The sequence below is a fragment of the Prionailurus bengalensis genome, chromosome D3, assembly GCF_016509475.1.
Source record: "Prionailurus bengalensis isolate Pbe53 chromosome D3, Fcat_Pben_1.1_paternal_pri, whole genome shotgun sequence".
NCBI lineage: Eukaryota > Metazoa > Chordata > Mammalia > Carnivora > Felidae > Prionailurus > Prionailurus bengalensis.
This window is the reverse complement of record NC_057356.1, coordinates 80067639-80083233: the sequence shown is the minus strand read 5'-3', so window position 1 is coordinate 80083233 and position 15595 is coordinate 80067639. Positions and strand designations below refer to the sequence as shown.

General features: G+C 34.7%; 1 protein-coding gene across 6 annotated transcripts in view; it reads right to left on the bottom strand.

Annotated features, from left to right (window-relative positions):
- RELCH (RAB11 binding and LisH domain, coiled-coil and HEAT repeat containing) overlaps nt 1-15595 on the bottom strand; it is a 116739-nt gene that overhangs the window by 15692 nt on the left and 85452 nt on the right. For 4 of the 6 annotated variants that reach the window (XM_043559022.1, XM_043559019.1, XM_043559021.1 and 1 more), the window contains 5 exons: nt 14642-14741; nt 9771-9853; nt 8927-8990; nt 7378-7516; nt 3074-3190 (listed from right to left, as the gene is read on the bottom strand). In XM_043559022.1, the coding sequence (XP_043414957.1) occupies nt 3074-3190; nt 7378-7516; nt 8927-8990; nt 9771-9853; nt 14642-14741 (503 nt within the window). Of the gene's footprint in view, nt 1-3073; nt 3191-7377; nt 7517-8926; nt 8991-9193; nt 9277-9770; nt 9854-14641; nt 14742-15595 lie in introns of those variants that run through there. The other 2 variants (XM_043559020.1, XM_043559024.1) reach the window with 2 other exon arrangements.

The following is a 15595-nucleotide window of genomic DNA, read 5'->3' as shown; positions in this document are numbered from 1 at the left end:
TGTTTGTAAACAAGCCTCCTATAACAAGTGACTTATATTTATAAGTACTAAAAATATAGATGACATTTGGTTGAACCAATTCCCGTAGTCATAGAGAGGGCTACAACATAATGGCTACACAGTTTTGTTTTCTAGATATGGGGAAAATGCCACCAAAATGTAACTGTGAGTGACCTTTCAACTGGCAGTCAAGAGTCTGATCTAGAGAAATATGGATACTGATTGAGAAGCTGAAGATGGCCTTATTTGTTGGTAAAGGGTTAAGTCTCCCCCCTCTCTTTCTACTTACTGTTTGGTTCTACCCTTTCCCTGTAGAATCACACAATCTTCGTTAGAGGTCATTTCATCCTATCTGATATTAGGAATCAACTCTACCTCATCTGTGAGTGATGGCCACAAAGTCTGTAAGTGCTAACACTGATAGGACATTCATAGTTTCGTAAGAGGTTCAATACATTTTTAATAGCTAAATTACAAAGTTTTTCTTATAAATAAAATCAGACTCTCTGTAACCTTCTTGTGTTAGCTCTACACCTGAGTTACACAGTGTGCTTAACCCTTCTTCTATATAACCTTTAAAATAATATTTAAAAAAATAATTTTTGAATCACCTTTTCATCCCCAAGCCATCTCTTCTCCAGCTTAAACATTTCTAAATTCCTTTGATTTTTTTTAAACATAATTTCTTCACTTATTACTATACCTAATGTTAAACACTATAGTTTTTCCATGTCCTTATTAAAAGATGATGTTGAGAGGAATACTCTTGTGTTCTATCAGGTTAGAATGCAGTGGAACAGCAGAACAGATTTGGATCACAGGACAATGTGATTTTATTGTGGCCACGCCACTCTGTTGACACAAGTTATGACTCATTCAGAACTAACACATTTAGTATTCGAACAGGCTCTATTGTTAAGATGTTCTTCCCCTTACTATATTGGTGTAAAGACTTTATTATATTATTCTATATTGTGTACATACCTAAACACACAATAATATTCTTTCTATACAGATTCTATTCTCTTTAGAAACCACTGCCTTGCCCACTTGGAATAAGTGGTTTTATACAGCTAGAATTTTTGATCTTTTGACTTTTCAGTTTCCCTTGAGGCATACTCCTTAAGGAACTCTCTGCCATAGATTATACGTCACTTTTTGCTTAAGTTTTTAAACATCTACTTTCACAAAGTCTAGGGAAGGTACAAACATGGCGATATTTTCTTTCTTTGACATGCCATTATTACTTTCTTGAAAGGGTCTTGTCACTTCTCCATTAGTAAAGACTGGTTCCTTACTAATTCAGAATATCACTTCCTCTTTTTGCTTCCTCTATTTTCTCTAAGTAGAAAATGCCAACGAGATAAATCAAGAATAATAGCAAGTTCTCCTTTTAGTGGAAATAAACTTATAGAAGATACATGGATAGTTGAAGTACAAAATTACCAAAATACAGTGTCTCTGCCACTTTATAATTTGCATTATAAAAAACATGGCTTATGTCATCCACAGGAAGAGGTAATTTATATTAATTGATTCCTAAAAATAAAATGCTCTCAACTATGCACTGAACTTAAAGTTTTAACATTTCCAAAAGGACAAATAGCTCCTTAACAGATAGCTCTATGTTTCTACTTTCCCTGCTTGATTTATTCAAAACAAAATCTCCCATTGGGAACATTCCAGTCAAGAATCCAGTGCCAATGAACTGGTATATACCAAAATAGCCATCAGTGGTATTTTGGAACATGTCTACCTTATTTAAAATTACCTGTTCACTTTACTTCCTACTTCAAACTGGTATATAACAATATGGAACCATAAATATCAATGCAACTCTTTCTGTGTCCTCCAGGAACCTCTCTCTACTGTCATTTTTCCTGTTAGAATTCTCTGATTATGTTGTCTAGCATTAGCTTCTATAGTTCTGTTTGAGTAGTCAGCCTTTCAATCCTTTTTCAATCTCTTATTTCCTCTTTTTTGACCTCGCCTGCCTTTTCATGGGAGAACACAGAAGCTGGAGCTCACTCTGCTCATCTTGATCTCTGCTTCCTTCTTGGTTTTATTTTACTAGTCCTGGGACAGTAAAGAGAGCACGTAACAGGACAGCTAAAGTTCTTTTTCTAGTCACAGTTTTGCTTTTAACTATAAAAAAAATAGAAGTCACTAATGTCTTTAAGCTTTAGTTTAATCGTTTATAAAATGTAGTAGTTGACATGAGTTAGATGATCTTAGAGCTTTCCTTCAGTTTAAAAAAACATTTTTTAAAAAAAAACATTTATTTATTATTGAGAGACAGAGAGAGACAGAGCATGAGCAGGGGAGGGACAAAGAGGAGACACAGAATCTGAAGCAGGCTCCAGGCTTTGAGCTGTCGGCACAGAGCCTGATGTGGGTCTCAAACTCACAAACCTCGAGATCATGACCTGAGCCAAAGTCGGACGCTTACAGGACTGAGCCACCCAGGTGCCCCATTTTTTTTTTTTTTTTTTTTTGAGAAAGAGAGAGTGTGAGTGGGGAGAGGGGCAGAAGGGGAGAGAACCCTAGGGTCATGACCGGAGCCGAAATCAAGAGCCAGACGCTCAACTGACTGAGCCACCCAGGTGCCCTGAGTTTTCCTTCGGTTCTACCATCACTGGAGATGATCAGCCATGTTGGCACTGTATTTTTCAATGAGTGATATCTCGCCCCAGTATTCCACCGGACATGGATGGTTAAACCTTCACTGAAAGACCCAAATGCCAGAACACATACAAGGCTTCCTTTTGATTAACAGAAGCCTCAGCTATGATCATTTCTTGCTCAGTTACATAGCCAATTAACATAGACAAAACTTTAGTCAATGTTTTCAAAACTATAAAACATAAAAGCACAGAGGACTTAAAATGATCTTTTAAACTTATGAGAGCTAGAATAAGGAGTGGGGCGAGTCAAATCAAAATTTTAATTTTCTATAATCATTATATAAGTAAGTCGAAGAGAAAAAAATATTAGTTTCCACACTTCAACAACGGAGATTCCACCGCAAGATTGGTCATATAAATATAGATACACATTAATAAAGCAAGGATACAACAACAGGAAAGTGCACTGTAAGCTTCAAAAAGATGGGTGGCAATATCCAGTCTTTTAGAATCCACAATTTGTAAGTTGTTCACCAAGGCTAACTTATGCAAGTGTGGTATAACAACTGAAAAAAGAAAAAGAAATTTAGATTTTTCTCTAAAATGTTGCACACACCACACTCATCTGTTGAACAAATTTTTTTTCATTTTAAAATTTATAAAATTTCATTTTAATTTCTAGATGATTTCAAAAGGTTACCCAAATCCTTTACTTGCTTTTTCATACTAGAGAGGAAAGCATGTTTTCCGGAATAAGAACATTTGGGAGGAAGAGACCATAGCACTGGCACTATAACCTAATTATGAGGATGTATACAGGTCACTTGGCCTCACTGAAATTAAATTTCCTAATTTGAAGGATGAAAACCAAATAAACAAATGTAAACAACCTACCTCTTTGTGTTACTATTATCTTTACAAATAAGTTTTATCTTTACAAATAAAAATCAGGTACTACCATTGTTATTAAACAAAAGATAAATACAGTATACTTATTCTTCTTCAACATCAAATTATTTCACTTCTTCATGAAACAATTCTTTTTTTTAACTTTATTTTTTATTTTTTAAAATTTACATCCAAATTAGTAAGTATATAGTGAAGCAATGATTTCAGTAGATTCCTTAATGCCCCTTCCCCATTTAGCCCATCCCCCCTCCCACAACCCCTCCAGCAACCCTCAGTTTGTTCTCCATATTTATGAGTCTCTTTTGTTTTGTCCCCCTCCCTGTTTTTATATTATTTTTGTTTCCCTTCCCTTATGTTCATCTGTTTTGTTTCTTAGAGTCCTCATATGAGTGAAGTCATATAATTTTTGTCTTTCTCTGACTAATTTCTTTTTTTTTTTTTTTTTTAATTTTTTTTTTCAACGTTTATTTATTTTTGGGACAGAGAGAGACAGAGCATGAACGGGGGAGGGGCAGAGAGAGAGGGAGACACAGAATCGGAAACAGGCTCCAGGCTCTGAGCCATCAGCCCAGAGCCTGACGCGGGGCTCGAACTCACAGACCGCGAGATGGTGACCTGGCTGAAGTCGGACGCTTAACCGACTGCGCCACCCAGGTGCCCCTCTCTGACTAATTTCATAAAACAGTTCTTAACTTTAGTTTTCTCAAATTCTTAGCAAGACAAATGTCAAATAGCACTGGTGGTTTAGTTCAAGTCACTCAAAGGGCTCACAAGTCATCTTCTGTCTCAATGAATAATGTGAAATTTCAAAAACATAGACAACCTACTGCTAAAATAAAAGGGATGGTCCAAGAAACAGCATCCAATTCAGTAGCAATGAGCACGTCTACTGCCCAAGATGGTGTTTTCTAAATACCAGTTCCCACGAAAACCAGGGTTCCTTGAAGAAATGGTTCCAGGGTCCGTGACTACCACAGTGTTGCTCATAAGGCCCCTTTCTAATCTCTGCTTGGCTAGGGATCCCAAAACACCCTTCATAAGCACAGACTTCTGACCAATTGTAGTGACTTCTTTCATGTTTGCACTGAGTTTGTCTATGTGAAAGCCATAATCTCTTCCTAGAAAAACCTCCTGCTTCTTCAGTAAACCAACAATATAATCACAACTTTTATACTTGCGTTAGTAAATGGCAAAACCCCCCCACAATAACTTAGAATACCAATGGCCATTTTTAGGGAATTTTGACTTGTTAAAATTAATAACAGCATACTTAAGAGGAACTCTAGAAAAAACATTAGGAGACAAAAACTCCAAATGTTCATTGATTTCCCTGAATTCACTGAAACTCCAATTCACTAACTGGCATGCTGAGGCCTCAACAAAATGATGGCTCTAAGATAGTCTCTCTAGAGAATTTTTGGATTCACTTCTACCCAAATCTTTAGAAGGTTCCTCGAACTTCTTTATCTATTGACACCAGGCCTATTTATTCCTCCTGCTCCTTTTCTGACCACCTATATAAGCAATCCTTTCCTTAATGTTTTTCTCAGGAACTCAATAATCATACTGCACAATCACCCCTTAAAACTGTTTACCTAGAAAACAAATTTATAGAAGTTACTTTAAACTCTAGAGCCAACTAAAGGCTATCACTAAAGATACTCCTAAATCTCAAAAGATAAAGAAAAATTTACTATAAGAACAGTTCATTATATACATATTATCCTAGCTACTACCTCTGTAGCAATTAATTTACTTAATTGATAACCTCTCAGAAGGAAATTAGTGGCTAAAAGATTTAATAACCTAGATATGCATAATTCTACAAATGACCTTCAGTGGGCAAGGAAAATAGGAAATGGACAACTTAAAGCCATTTCAGAAGCCTTTTTCTTAAGGACAGATTGGACACAGTCTAAACTACAGACGAAATAGAGATAAATCAATAGGAGACTTTATAAAAATAGATTTCAATGAACTTTCAAAAAATATTTGGGGTAGATTTCAACAGCCAAAGTAGAAGGACTCTTATCCTCTATTTTTGTAAATGGGCTCAAAACTGAAATAGAGAACTTCTAAAAAAACTAACTTGAAATGTAAAATTGCCATATTAGAAAATCTCCAGCATATGACTGAACATTTTCAGAGAGCCTTATAAAGTAAAAAAGCTGAAAACAAACAACAACAAAACGACCGCATTGTGTTCCAGATTAAACCAATGGCCCCTGAAATAAAATCAAGACCCAAAGGTCCCGTGATAATTAAGAGTTGGGAAAGAAAAAGGCCACTGGGTCAACCAGTGTCCTCTATTCTCTAAAAAACAGAATGACAAATATCCAAAATGCCACTCCAAGGAAGATATTACAACCCAACAGTTCTCTGTCCTTCCTCTAAACTCCTAAAAGCAATTGTCCATAAATACAGATAGATAACAGTATGACATCCTTGTCAATATGGGTTCTACTTTACCATTAGCCTTATTAATACAGGACATTAAATTCCTCAGGATAAAGTTTTAAAGTAAACTTTATTACACCTATTTTATTATAGGTTTATTACACCTATTCAAACAGTGGAAACGTCTATCCTCAATCTTTTCCCAAGCCAACCTTTGTTATTTTGGGACCATTATGAAAAGAAAATGTCTTTCTTCTCTGTGATGCATAAACCTTTCCTTTGAACACACATGAAAAGGTTAGATCCTGTTCTAGAGAGTTATTAACTCGATAACATGGCACACACCAAAGACTCATTGCCTATTTAGCCAATTCCTTGATCCAAGAACCAGGACTTAATCTCTCCACTTCAGAGCAATGACATCCTCAACAAAGCCGGTCAAAGTACCAACAGAGTTTTTACTAGGCTCACCTGTAAATTTGATATTACCGTATGTGGAACTATCCCTATTGCTAACTAAAATACCAACACTTTCCTGTTAACTAATTGTGAAATATTGCTCTTTTCTCCTCATGTTATCAACATTATTACCCATTAAAAAATAATCTCGTGATTGCGTTTCTGTAGTTCAGTAAGGGTCATGCCCTCCACAGACCTTTTGGACACTGCCGTCCAAATCCTAACAACGTTTTTTGTATATTAAAAATATCATGCTGGATATGCAACAACTAGACCATGGGAAAATCCAATTTTGTACTAGAAACCAAAATGACTCAAGAAGCCAAACTTGGGGTCCTCTCTAGAGCATGTCAAATTGCTGAAAATTAAAGGACTAAAGTACAGCAGGGATAACTGACAAGCTTTTGGAGTAATAATTACTGGATGATTTGATGCCACTAAAGGAAATTACTGTCATAAAGGCTGAGGCCCACAGTAAAAGAGGTATTATAGAAACTAGAGAAAATGCTTTAGCAGATAATCATACAGATCATTTAGTAGATCAAAAAGCTATGCAATAAAACAAAATCATTTATCATAGCTGAATGCCATAGTAAGTGCAAGAAAAGCACATTTTTCATAAGAACATGTCTAGAAACACATAAAAATTTCCTTAAAAATGAGAGTTAAATAATAAGCTCTGAATATAACTCAGCACAGTATTTTGAAATTCAGTTATTTAAAAATGTTTTAAAAATGACTTCAAAGTGTTTATGAGGTACTTTTCATATGTGTTACAACAATCGGTGTATCGTATAAAACCCATCCATTAATAAATAGTATTACTGATCAGTTCACAATAATCAGCTTGGTTCACTTTTACCTTTCAGTATACAGAAGATAAAGTGTACGAGAGTTTTAATATAGGACAAATCCTGAGAGGAGCTTCTGGTTTTGATCTTACGTTACAAGTCAGGAAAAAAAAAAAGGGTAAAAAAATGCAACTTACACTCATCTCGGAACCTTGGTTCTGCATTAGGCCCAACTCTACCAAATGTTTTTATGATCTCTGTATGCAAAGAATACTGGTCTTGGTACTGAGGATCTTCCAGAAAAGAAGCCAACTGCATTTTCACTCTTTCCAGCAACTTAAAATTAGATATTTTACAGTTATTTCAAAGAATTTTAAAAACTGAGTAGAGTTGTTAAAGAGAAAGATACATATTAAACATGGCTTTCAGCATGGGTTCAAATGATTTATATCAACATGACAGTAGAAGCCTGGAATTAAACAACAGATTTTTATTTATGCTTGCTAATTCTTCTTTCTTTATTTTTTGAAAATACAAACATTCCCTTAAAAACTACAGAAACAAAAGACCCCCACAGTATTTAGAGAAAAACAATATTTATAGTGATTTTGTACCTAAATTTTAATTCTCAAAACCAATCACAGTAAGTTACCCAATTATTCACCTTCTGAAAGCAATGAGTCATTAATGACTTATATCTTACTCACATTTCCCTAAAAGACATTTTTATTTTAGGATTTAAGAATATGTTGAAATTCTGCCAAGACTGCAAGCTTTGCAGAATGATATTTTTTAATGTTGCTTCACCAGTGAAATACATAAGGGAAAAATGGAAAACTTCCCCCCTCCCACCCCATAAGTAACAAAGTTGTTTAATTTTTATTATTAGAAAATCTGTATGACAAAGGAATTTCATAAAATAGTGTTTCTTTTTTGGGGGGTAAAATGTGTATTTCCATTTCAGTGGCTATGTAATATATTAATATGTCCACAGATGACTTATCTTCTAATCTGTAGGGGTTCTCGTTTGTATAAAAACATGTCCAATTTGATAACAAAGAATGAAATTCTGATACTAATTTTGAGAAGTGTCTTAGAGTTAATGTTGCAGATAGAACCTAACACCCGTGAAACTAAATCACAAGTTTCTAAATCAAAATACACTTTCAGAAAGACCTTGATGATCTCCTGCAGTGGACATGACAGAGGGTGGTCACAGTGATATGCACTACAACAAGAGGATACCAGCCCACTAGACTTGCACATCACTGATCACAGTTACGAGAACAGAGGTGCCCTCTAGCCTCCATTTGTAAAACTGAGATAGGTTTGTGGTCCTAAAGCTATCAGTCAAATTGCCTTCAAACCTGTGCAAACTGGCAATCAGGAATTTACGTAAGACTATCCAGAAGTCTATTGGATAATGGAAGGCTTTGGAACTAGATCTGGTTTGAAGGATTACCCAAGACTGCAATACTCAGCTAGGCTTAAAAGAGAACATCTAGGAGTTGGCTTGTACTTAATTCTCTAATTGAGAAGATAGGCTAGAGATTTCCTGAGGATATGAAAATACACTTTGGATAAGGCTATCATGTTTTCAAATCCCGAGATATTCCTCTGGCCCACAACCAACTAAGAGATATAAAAAAAGTTATAATACTCCCTTCCCCCTACCACTGGGTGCATGGATGGTAATGTATCATCACCTCAACAGTACATAGATAATAAATTTCAATCATTTCCTACCTCTCTTTGAATAACCGTTTCCATAATAGTGCCAAAGGCCGGAATTGTGGCAATCCGGACAGAGCTGTTAGAATTAAAAAAAGAAAGAAACTGAAACTTTCTTTGAGATGAAAAGCTGATTATTAAAATGTGTATCACAGTTAAGTATAAGGTAAATATACTGTATTAGTCTCTAGCAATGACAAATTAAATTAAAAAAAAGCAGACCAAGAAGAATGCTCAAAAAGACAGACAGGATAACTTAAGGTCGCAGTCTGTGGAACTCACAATTCAGGATCACTGGACAAGGTAACAAGGGCCGGAGCAACCCGCTTGTCAACTAACGCTTCACTCATGCCTCGAAGAGTCAGCTGTAAACCAGTCAACATGCAATAAAAAATGGTTTGGTAAACTGGAATGAGAACTGGGTTAGCTGTGACTGAGGATGGGCAGGCAGACTCATTGGTCTTTCTTGGTTTAGTCACCCACACGAGACATTAAAATGTTAAGCCTTTGGTTCATGCCACTATACTTACTGGTAACAACATGTTAGTGAGATTAGCAGAGCATCCTTTCTCGGCTTGGAAGAAATAGTCCATCAGCATATTTTAAGTTTAGGAAATGTTTACTGAGAATACTATTAATGTATTCTTTTCGATACATGGCCTCCAAATGTGAAGGTTGACTTAAAAAAAAAAAGATACATGAACAGTATAATAAAGTTTAAAATCAAGTGAACATAATCCAATATTATTATTTTGAAGAGATAAATCTATTCTTTAATGAATTGAAAAGCTGATGGTTATTTCTTGATAGGCACATTTTGAAAGGGATGCTGAATGTAAAAGGCAGGGATGACACTTACATTTCAGGGTCACTGGAGAGAGTAATGAGAGCAGGAACAACCCTCTGAGCTACCAGAGTTTCATTCACCCCCTTCACCAACAGCTGATTGGTCAGCGCAGGGGGTATTCACAGGTGATGCATGGAAAGAGCAAACACAGTGCCATGGGAAGAAGAAAGGAACGACCAAGAGAAAGAGAGAAAACACAAAAGCAAAACCAAAATTAGAAGCTAAGCAAATATTGCTACTAGAGTGCTTTAATAAAGGGAGAGAATGCTTGGGAGGAAAACAAAGCTTAAATAGCTTAGCAGTCCACAAAAACAGAGTGTATCACCAATTCAATGGCAGTTTGTACTTTTGGTCAAAGTCTCCATGCAATTTCCATGTTCGATTAAAATGCAATTTAAAAGAAAGCCTTTCTTTGTCTCTTTCTTTCTTTCTTTCTTTCTTTCTTTCTTTCTTTCTGGATAAAAAGAAGATATATACTGGATTCTATGGTTAAAATTCTTGAAGAAAATCTGGTGTCGTTTTATTATGACCAACAAGGTACAAACTGGACTGTTTTTAAACCAAACTCAAATGGCTAGCAGCCACCACTAAACTGCTTCTGATTGTTCTACGGCAAGTCAACTTAAAAATCACAGGGAAACTCCCAACCTTTTACATCACATAGCTTTCTCTTTTGAGGTAAAAGACACATAATGCAGCCCGAGTGGAAAGTAGTACATGTGGGAATTAGATCTGGGTTCAGACTCCAGCTCTCCACTTATCAGCCATGTGGCCTTAGATGCATTACATCATCTTCCTGAAACTCAGTTTTCTCATCTGAAAATGGTAACACTGTTATCTACCTTAAAGGATCATTGTGCTACTAACTGTACAAAATATGCCTAAATATTGTGTCTGCAAAGATTAGGCATTCAAGAAATGTGAGTTTAATTATGAGTACTACAAGCATGTAAGATTTATGATATATTTGAAAAAAGAAATTATTAAAAAACTGTTTTGACTGCTCCAAGTAGTTAGCATTTACAGTTTGTTGTTTTACATTTCTCTAAAAGCTCAAATGAATAAGAAAATAAACATGATAAGCACATTTAGACCTATTTCTATAACCTAATGGTAAAATAATTAATTTAGCAACCAACCCTAAATCTAGAACAGGAGGACAATATTTTGGAGCGTTATACATTTTGTTTTTAAAAGGGCCACATCCTAGGGTGCCCGGTGGCTCAGTCAGTTAAGCGTTGACTCCTGAGTTTGGCTTGGTTGGGGAGGTTGACAACCGTGTAGGGATCCATGTGATGATAGTGTGGAGCCTGCTAAAGATTCTGGCTCTCCTCTCTCTCTGCCCCTCCTCCTGCTCATGCATGTTCTCTCTCTCAAATACACATTAAACAAGATTATAAAAAAAAATAAAAGGGCAGCATCCTAATCTTACATTCTCAATGTCAGAATTTGAAAACAAATTACTTCTAAATGCTTGTCAATCTGGTCACCTTGCAGTGGAACTAGGCCTGGTGGAAGACGGAGGGGGCTGTGGAATTTTTGTAACAAAAACCCAACACTGTGTGCCTGTTAACACATTCTTCCCACACGCCGTATCAGAGACAGCAGAGCTCACTTTATGTGAAGATTCCTAACTTGACAATAATCTGTTACCATTCAACAACTGATTCCCTTTAAAATCTACTTCAATATTCTGAACTAAGTTTTATAAAAATACATGGATAATTAGGCTGGAATAAAATGACACAAGAACTTTTGCTACTACCTTAAACATTCCAGAGGTCAGGCAGAAAGAAATAGGGGAGAGAAGTTCAAATACTGTTAAATAAAACTTTCTTCTCTGTACCTTTTTGTAAATAAAATAGCTTAGATCTGAATCAGTAAAGTGTGTCTTAAAATGTCTGCTACCTTGTGCCAGCCAAAAAGCATTAAAAAAAAAAAAAAGAGGTCTAATCTAGGGGACGAGTTAAATTTTCATTGCTCTGCAGTTTGAAGTGTAATTTCTTTATTAAGCTAGAAAATCAAAAAGTAAAATTTAAGAGTTATCAATTGTTATGCGCTTTATGTACAATGCATCATTTGATCTTTAAACCTGATGAGCTAAATACAATTATTATCAATGTTTTAACAGATGAAGAAGAAACTGAGCCTTGGAGAACAAGTTAAGTAACTTGTCCAGGGTTTTAGAGGCAATAAAAAGCCAAATTAGCAAATGGACTCGTCACATCTGTCTCACAAACTCAGGCCTTCTTTGAGTTGGCCTACTGTTATAGGCTTAGCTTCCTTATGACTGATAGGAGAAATCATTAGATGAAGTTCTTTTCTGCATCTTTTGGGAAATCCATTATGTCACATGATAAAGTTTCCTTATAAATCAATTTCAATAATAACCTGTCACTTCCAAAAGTAATACATTGGCCTATTATTTAACAATGAAAATAATAAAATTGGGTTTGCCCTTTTTGTCCTGCTGTCTGAAAACTTAGAGATACATTTAGTGTTCAGTTTCACTAAGTATCTCATGTTATGTTCCTGGTAGATCCACTTCTTGCTTTCTTCCCAATAGTTTCCGGTCTCACATAAAAAATTTTCTTTTATTATAAATGTCCTGCTTTTTTTTTTTTTTTTTAAATTTTTATTTTTGAGAGAGGGTGTGAATACGGGAGGGGAGGAGAGAGAGAAAGACAGAGGATCCAAAGCAGGCTCTGCATGGACAGCAGCGAGCCCGATGTAGGGATTGAACTCATGAACTGTGAGATCAGGCCCTGAGCCAAAGTCGGACACTCAACTGAATGAGCCACCCAAGTGCCCCTAAATGTCCTGCTTTTTATCTTTTTATTTTGAATTAACTCATTGCGGGCGAGGGGAAGCAGGCACAACTGTAAATTATAATGTATTAGTATAAAAAAATCTTTTGAAATATACTTATTTTTTTAATACAATTTTGCTCACTTTAAGAGTCACTGACAACAAAAGTAACTTTAATTTTTTCTACTGATGATTTTACTGGCATGATCACTGAAAAAAATTTTATCACATGAGTTGGAAAAAATATTGAAATAATTCTCTCAATTGGACTCAAGTTCATAATCAACCTGAAAGAACGCTGAAAACTGCCGAAGCATAGGTATAGTTTCCAAACCAGCACTGATTGCAAACATAGAAACCAAAACCAGACAAAAGCCACATATAAGAAATAAGGCAGAAAGAACCCAAAAACAAATAAAAAGAGGATGTTTCATTTTATTTAAATTATTTTCATTTATATGGTATGCTTACCAGTGAATACATAATTTGAGAAACAAATGGTTTAAGAGAAGTAGCTTTTAGCGTCTTAGAATAAAATCCTATAATGACAGTGTATTAAAGACATAGTTCTTTATATAAAAGGATGCACTTTTCTTTCACGGATGACTCTTTTCAGCATACTGAATAATCAAAAATTATTTATACTCACAGGAACTTATTACTACAGATCAATCTGAATTTTAAATTTGGCATTCACCTTGACAAAGAACACTTGATTATAGTTTTTTAAATCAAATATGTACAATAACTGAGGCAGTAACATGGACAGAGGATATTCAACTTCCTGGTAAGACTGGAATTTTCTTTAGATTTCACACATCGATTTTATATATTTAAAAGTTTTAGAAGGTACGTATTTTAAACATACCAGTGCTCTATTCTTCAAATGGCAATTTATCTTAAATTGTGGAAAAACTCTGAAATTCAGGAAGAATTGAATTATCCAATTCTTTTTATGGAAATAAACGCTTTCAGATATTTTAAGAATCACATGCATATTAGGGATAATTTTAGCCTGGATACATATACATTCTCTAAACTATTATATTACTCTGTGAAATAACAGCATGATAAGGAAAAAAAAAATGATAATGATACCTAACATTTATTAAGTTCCTATGTGCCAGATGCTGTTTTAAGGGCTTTACTAGTATTAATTCATTTCATATTAACAAAAATCCTTTGAGATGGATAATTATTATCATTTTCATTTTGTAGATGAGGAAACTGAGGCACAGAGAAGTTTGAACTTGCCATTAAGTGGCAGAGACAGACACTGAACCCAGGCAGTTAGGCTCTATGGCAAGACTCAAGAGCAGAAAGAATACTCTAAATTAATTTTTGTCTTCAAATACAAGTTCTAGAAATATAAACCAATGAATGGATGAATGAATAAATAAATAAAGTAGGCTATGGCATAATTTCCTCTATGATGGATATTCTGAATTTCAAAAGATAGGCATTTCAATTTTCATACTTAATTTGGGTAGGTGGCAACTTTAAGAAAATCCAGTTGAATTATATGAACAGTCTCTTCTCTCCTAATAAGTCTATGGACAGTTAATGTATAGGGATGTTATTCCAGACATGATTTGTGAGGAAATAATCAAGTAGAGTAATCAACAAAGTAAGTATCCCCGTATTTGCAATAATTGATTTTTTAAAGTTATTCATGAATCCAACTATATTTTATAACTTTAAATATATCTTATATTGTTTTAGTTTATTTTAGTAGCCATTTTATCTCAATAAATAGAAAAGTATAGTCAGGAAAGATTTATATAAGATGGAAATTAAAATAAGATTTAAAAGAAAATTTAAGAAGTAGAACTGAGAATAACATCCAAGGGACCAATAACATCCAATTAACCAATATTTAAACATTCTTAAATATATCAAAGCTAAATTTCTGCCCCATCACACAGTACACAACTAGATACTATTCAATGCCATAAAATATACATCAACATAACATAGTATGCAAAGCCTTTAATAAAAAAAAAAAAACATTCCCTTCTCCATCTTCCAAAGGAAATCATTATAATTAGAAATGAGAGAAGCATTTGTTTACATACCTCAAACATTCTAGCAGCGGTACATCTCACAAGTGCCGAAGTATGGACAACACCATACCATAAAACAGTTAATAATAACTCGTGGTAGGCTGGATTTGCACTGAAAGAAAAAACTCAGTGTTAAAAGTGAGGGCCACAGTGTCTTACTGGTGTATTGAAAAATACTACATTTGTAGGTAATATTAATGATAAAAATATTGGCAAAAAATATGAAATTACTCTGTATGGTTTAACAGGTTACATCCAAGACTCTTTAAAAAAGGAAGTCACCTTACAAAGCTACAAACTTTTAGCATATTCAGGAGTTATACTTTTAGGTTCTGTAAACATTTACAATTCTGATAGAAATCTCAACTCTTTAATAGCATACAAGTTAAAATTATAAAAAATAAAAGAAAATTTACCCAGGAGGAAAAAAAGAAAGAGCACTGGACTGAGTCAGATGGGTAAGTTACAACCTCTGTGGGTCTTAATTTCTATATGTATAAAAATTGGGGAAGCAATACTTGTCCTATTTATGTCATATGTTTATTGTGGGATCAAATCAGATCAACTCAAATCACTGACATGGAAGGAGAAGTTGGCTGTGAGGCCTATTCAAATGCAAGACTGTATTGTTACCAAGTGCCCAAGCCTGTTTGCAATAAAGACAGAGATAAAATGACATTAACAGCTAGATGATGTGATTATGAGCAGAATCAGGCAATGGGATGGAAAAAGGAGCTAGTGAACTTTCACTTGGAGCTCCTTTTTCAGTTTTGGGAAACTAAATTTTCTTCAAATCTGAACTTTATTTCTCCAGCTGCTTCAAAGAAAACATATGTCTATACTCTTTCCCCTACTCTTTTATTACAATGTATTGATTACAAAATATTGAGAATGTACAAATAAGCAAAACCAAAAACCAAACACCTTTAAAAGGACAAAAACTAGGCCTCAAAACCAAAAGATTTG